At 56.3% G+C, this 5592-nt stretch overlaps 1 protein-coding gene across 1 annotated transcript; it reads left to right on the plus strand.

Annotated features, from left to right (window-relative positions):
* The first annotated feature begins 205 nt into the window (after nucleotides 1-205).
* On the plus strand, nucleotides 206-4136 carry LOC101763049 (putative leucine-rich repeat receptor-like serine/threonine-protein kinase At2g24130). Its single transcript, XM_004956800.4, has 2 exons — nucleotides 206-3502; nucleotides 3603-4136. Exons 1-2 carry the CDS (start codon nucleotides 574-576, stop codon nucleotides 4016-4018), a joined length of 3345 nt encoding a protein of 1114 aa, XP_004956857.1. The 5' UTR covers nucleotides 206-573; the 3' UTR covers nucleotides 4019-4136.
* Nucleotides 4137-5592: the final 1456 nt, after the last annotated feature.

Genomic DNA, 5592 nt, shown 5'->3' on the forward strand with positions numbered 1-5592 from the left:
GCCTATGCATGCACTGAGCTACTGGCGCTCGCGCTGAGTGCGGGCGCCAAACCAGAAATCAACAGCCCTGTTGTCATCCCCTCCCGCAATCACCGGAGCCCACCACCGCTGCCACACCCCCGTCCTTTTCGCCACCATCACTGTCCGGGCCTGCGCGGCCGCGCACACATGCTCCCCGCGCCCTCCGACGCGACTGCCTCAGTGGCTCGCGCGCGCCCCTGCCCACTCATCATGCACGAAGCCGAGGTGAAAAGCCGCGCTTCGTGCGCCGCACAATCATGGCATCCCGGGAGACCTCTGCGGCCTCCATTAGGCCGTTCCGATCCACGGCAGGCATGGGCACAGCCGTTTTCCACAACCATCTCCATCCCTGCAGCAGCTCCAATGTTTCTCCTTCCACTCTCCAGCAGGTGCAGCTCTCTCTGGTCGTCGCGTAAGCTCAATTGATCACGATCGAGCTAGCGCGGATGGCAGATGCTACGGTCATGTAGTAGCTTTGGTACAATCTACTAGCTAGTAGGTCATATCATCTCCATCCTCCAGTGGTTACTAGTGCCCTCCGACGAGGAGAGGATGAGGGTCCGCAAGGCCATCCTCCTCCTAATCCATCTCGTCCTCTTCCTCGCCGCGTCGACGTCGTTGACCTCGGCGGACAAGCCTGGCATGGGCATGCGGCGGCAGGTCCTTCTGCGGGAGAAGGCTACTCTCCTGTCCCTGAAGCAAGGGCTCACGCTGCCTTCGGCTTCGGCGGCGGCCTTGGCGGACTGGAACGAGTCCAACGGCCACGTCTGCAGCTTCACCGGCGTCACCTGCGACTGGCGGAGGGAGCACGTCGTTGGGCTCGACCTATCCAACATGGACATCTCTGGCGCCATTCCTCCGGTCATTGGGGAGCTCTCGCACCTCCGGAGCCTCGACGTGTCCAACAACAGCTTCTCGGGCGTGCCGGCGTCCATCGGCAACCTCACGCGCCTCCAGAGGCTCATCATGAACTACAACCGCATCTCCGACGCCATCCCTCCCGTCATCAGCGACCTCTCTCAGCTCCGGTACCTCGACATCTCCCACAATCGCATCTCCGGTGCCATCCCGCCGGCCCTCGGTAGCCTCTCGCAACTCCAGAGCCTCAACATCTCCAACAACAACATCTCCGGCGCCGTCCCTCCGTCCATCGGCAACCTGACGCTCCTCACGGACCTCATCATGTACGAGAACATAATCTCTGGAGGTATCCCTCTGGCCATCTGCAACCTCACGGTGCTTTATAACCTCGACATGTCAAGCAACAACCTCACCGGACAGATTCCAGCCGAGCTCTCCAACCTCCGGAAAATTGGCGCGCTTGACCTCAGCAGTAACCAGCTCACCGGCGGCATACCACCATCCCTTTCGGAGCTGACGGTCATGTACTACTTCAGCCTCCATCATAACAGCTTGTCTGGCCACATCCCAGAAGCAATCTTCCTGAACTGCACAATAATGGGAGTCTTCGACCTCGGCAACAATGACCTGTCAGGCGAGATCCCCCGCATGGCGTCCTCGGACACCCTCGCGGAAAAGTTTGCCGTCCTCAACCTCTACTCTAACAGGCTGACCGGAACGCTTCCACGGTGGCTCGCCAACTGCTCGCGTCTGTACATGCTGGATGTGGAGAACAACTTGCTCGCCGACGAGCTGCCGACAAGCATCGTCTCGGGGAAGATATACCTCATGTACCTGCATTTGTCCGGCAACCAGTTCCGGAGCCAGGACGGCAACAGGAACCTGGAGCCATTCTTCGCCGCGCTGTCCAACTGCTCCGCGTTACAGGAGGTCGAGGCCAGCGGCGTGGGGTTGGGCGGGCGGCTGCCGAGCCGGCTCGGCTCGATGCTCCCGCGCGACATGTGGCACCTCAACCTGGAGCTAAACTCCATCGAGGGCCCGATCCCCGCGGACATCGGCGACGTGATCAACATGACGCTGATGAACCTGTCGAGCAACATGTTGAACGGGACCATCCCGACGTCCCTCTGCTGGCTGCCGTTCCTGCAGCAGCTCGTGCTCTCCAACAACGCCCTGACGGGCGAGATCCCGGCGTGCATCGGCAACGCCACGCACCTCGGCGAGCTGGACCTGTCGGGCAACGCCCTGTCGGGGAGCATCCCGGGCAGCATCGGGACCCTCGTCCAGCTCACCCATCTCTTCCTGCAGAGGAACCGGCTCTCCGGGGTGATACCGGCGAGCATCGGCCGCCACGCCGGCCTCCAGCACCTCGACGTCTCGAGCAACCACTTCACCGGCGTGATACCCGATGTGGCCACCAGCATCCTGACGCTGAACCTTTCGCGCAACCAGCTCGGGGGCAAGCTGCCGGGTGGCCTCATCAGCAACATGCCGCAGGTGCAGACGATCGACCTGTCCTGGAACAACTTCACGGGCGCCATCGTCGCCGGCCTCGCCGACTGCGTTGAGCTGACGGTGCTCGACCTGTCGCACAACTCGCTCTCGGGCTTCCTGCCGTCGTCCCTCGGCAACCTGCAGAGCCTCGAGAACCTCGACGTCTCGAACAACTCCCTGACCGGCGAGATCCAGAGCCTGGCCAAGTGCACCAAGCTGAGATATCTCAATTTGTCGTACAACGACTTCACCGGCGTCGTGCCCACAGCCGGCCCCTTCTCAAATTTCACCATCCTGTCCTTCCTTGGCAACCAGCGGCTGTGCGGTCCGGTGGTCAGGCGCCTGTGTGGAAGGCGCCGCTCGTGGTACCAGTCCCGGAAGTTCTTGGTCGTCTTGTGCGTCTGCTCCGCCGTGCTGGCGTTCGCGCTGACGATCATCTGCGCGGTCAGCGTCCGTAAGATCCGCGAGCGGCTCGCGGCGATGCGGGAGGACATATTCATGGGACGGCGCAGCGGCGGCTCGTCACCGGTGATGAAGTACAAGTACCCGCGGATCACGTACCGGGAGCTCGTCGAGGCGACGGAGGAGTTCAGCGCGGACCGGCTCGTCGGGACGGGAAGCTACGGGCGGGTGTACCGGGGCACGCTGCGCGACGGCACCATGGTCGCCGTGAAGGTGCTGCAGCTGCAGACGGGGAACTCGACAAAGAGCTTCAACCGCGAGTGCCAGGTGCTGAAGCGCATCCGGCACCGGAACCTGATGCGGATCGTCACGGCGTGCAGCCTGCCGGACTTCAAGGCGCTGGTGCTGCCATTCATGGCGAACGGCAGCCTGGAGCGGTGCCTCTACGCGGGGCCGCCGGCGGAGCTGAGCCTCGTGCAGCGGGTCAACATCTGCAGCGACGTCGCCGAGGGGATGGCGTACCTGCACCACCACTCGCCAGTCAAGGTCATCCACTGCGACCTCAAGCCCAGCAACATCCTCATCAACGACGACATGACCGCGCTCGTCTCTGACTTCGGCATCTCCCGGCTCGTCATGAGCATTGGCGGGGTGGCCAATACCGCCGACGTCGGCGCCTCCACCGCGAACATGCTCTGCGGCTCCATCGGATACATCCCTCCAGGTACGTTGTTTTGTGGCATCAAATTGCACGCTTCCTTCTCGTGATCAATTCACTTCATTTCCCTGGTCAGTTCTGACTGGTTCTTGATGATGGTCCGAAGAGTACGGCTATGGCTCGAACCCGACGACGAAGGGCGACGTGTACAGCTTCGGCGTGCTGGTGCTGGAAATGGTGACGAGGAGGAAGCCGACCGACGACATGTTCGAGGCCGGGCTGAGCCTGCACAAGTGGGTGAAGATCCACTACCACGGCCGCGCCGACGCAGTGGTCGACCCGGCACTGGTGCGCATGGTCCGGGACCAGACGCCGGAGGTGAGGAGGATGTCGGACGTGGCCATCAGCGAGCTGCTGGAGCTCGGCATCCTCTGCACCCAGGAGCAACCGTCTGCGCGGCCGACCATGATGGACGCTGCCGACGACCTGGACCGGCTCAAGCGGTACCTCGGCGGCGACACCACGGTCACCTTCGCGTCGTCGCTGGGATTTTCCTCGACGACATTTGAAGACATCGATTGACTAGTAGGAGCAGCTAGGTACTACGAATTTGTGATGCATAGCTAGCATTCGTCCTGGAGGTATGATTTTATTTTAACCAGTAAATTAATATGCAAGAACATAGGATTAATTCTTTGAATGTGTCTGATTGATGTAATATATATATATATATATATATATATATATATATATATATATATATATATATATATATATATATATATATATATATATATATAAGCCTTGGCCATAGATCTATCGACAGCGAGTTATGATTTCAGTTTTTTTATTAGATAATGAAGAGAGGTGTCTAGTTAATTTCTTTTGCATCTTTCAAGCACGGTGCCTTACAATTAGCTATTGCTCTCTCCTAACGGGGATTGCTAATTAGCGCGCGCCAGCACAGAGAGCGATTTCCGACGTACATTCTGTTTCTGAATCATGAGTGGTCCCCTTCTCGTATAGAGATAAATTAATAGACAAAACTTATACGCACAAATATGTAGACAAACTTATGCACATTAATTTGTATACAATGTTTAAACATTGATTTGTAGATAACTATCTGAAAAAATTTATAAAAAAATTGGAGAAAAAAGTCTGGAAACAAACATTGAGGTCGGAACTTTGAAGAAAAAATTAAACATAAAAATTTGAGGACAAAATTAAGAATAAAAGTTGGAAACAAAAAGCTATGTACAAAATTTTTGAACAAAAATTTTCTAACAAAGTTATATCGAAAGAGGAAAAGAAAAAGAAGAAAATACAACAAAGACTCCGGCCACCGCTGTGTTGTCGGCCGCTCCAGTTGTGGCTCCTGCGACGCCCGCCACCGCGAGGTGCGCTCTCCCTCTCCCACCGCCACCCGTGGCCACCGATGCACCCTCCCACTCGCTCCCATCGTTGCTCCAGCCATGCTTGCCGATGCTCTTGCCGTGCCCGTCGCTGCGAGCCGTGCCTCCGCCTCCGCCTGCACCTGCCATGGCTGCCGGCCTGCCGCACTGGGAGTTCGCTACACCCTAGCTCCTAGCAGGCCACCCGCTCCTGCACTCTTTCCCCTCCTCAGCACCTTCTCGAACTTGGTGATTTCATTGATAGATCTAGATCAGGTGAGGGAGGAGAAATGAGGAAGAGAATGAGAAGGATGCAGACACGCAATTAGCAAGCGTGTGAATAGAGAAAGAGGATAAAGTATAGTTGTGGACCCATTTATGTGGAAGGTCGGAAAGGTGGGAAGCGGTGGACGCGATCCAAGATTGAACATCGGGATGCTTGCTGATGCTCGCGTGCTAGTTTAGCTTTGCGTCTCCTAATTTTTATTATGGATCTAGACATAATATATATCTAGCTAGGTGCATATAAAAAAAATTAAATACCTAGAAAAGATAAAATGAATAGTGATTTGGGAGGGAGGGAGTACATCATTTTATCATGAATGATCAAAAGGAAAAACATAAGCGACACGAAGATCAATTAATTATTACATATAGTAAACCACCGTCCATTCTCGCTGATACTAATGTCCTTAACCACGATCTCCGAGACAAGGCATGCGTTCAGGATGTCGTTCCTTTTGATCTTCTTTCTGTAGCAAC

The sequence above is a fragment of the Setaria italica genome, chromosome II, assembly GCF_000263155.2.
Source record: "Setaria italica strain Yugu1 chromosome II, Setaria_italica_v2.0, whole genome shotgun sequence".
NCBI classification, from domain to species: Eukaryota; Viridiplantae; Streptophyta; class Magnoliopsida; order Poales; family Poaceae; genus Setaria; species Setaria italica.

What these genes read in the sequence shown, in the direction of transcription:
- LOC101763049 (XM_004956800.4), top strand. Translation starts at nt 574, where the DNA reads ATGAGGGTCCGCAAGGCCATCCTCCTCCTAATCCATCTCGTCCTCTTC. An exon ending in CATCGGATACATCCCTCCAG is followed by an intron (nt 3,503 to 3,602) that starts GTACGTTGTTTT and finishes GATGGTCCGAAG; the next exon opens with AGTACGGCTATGGCTCGAAC.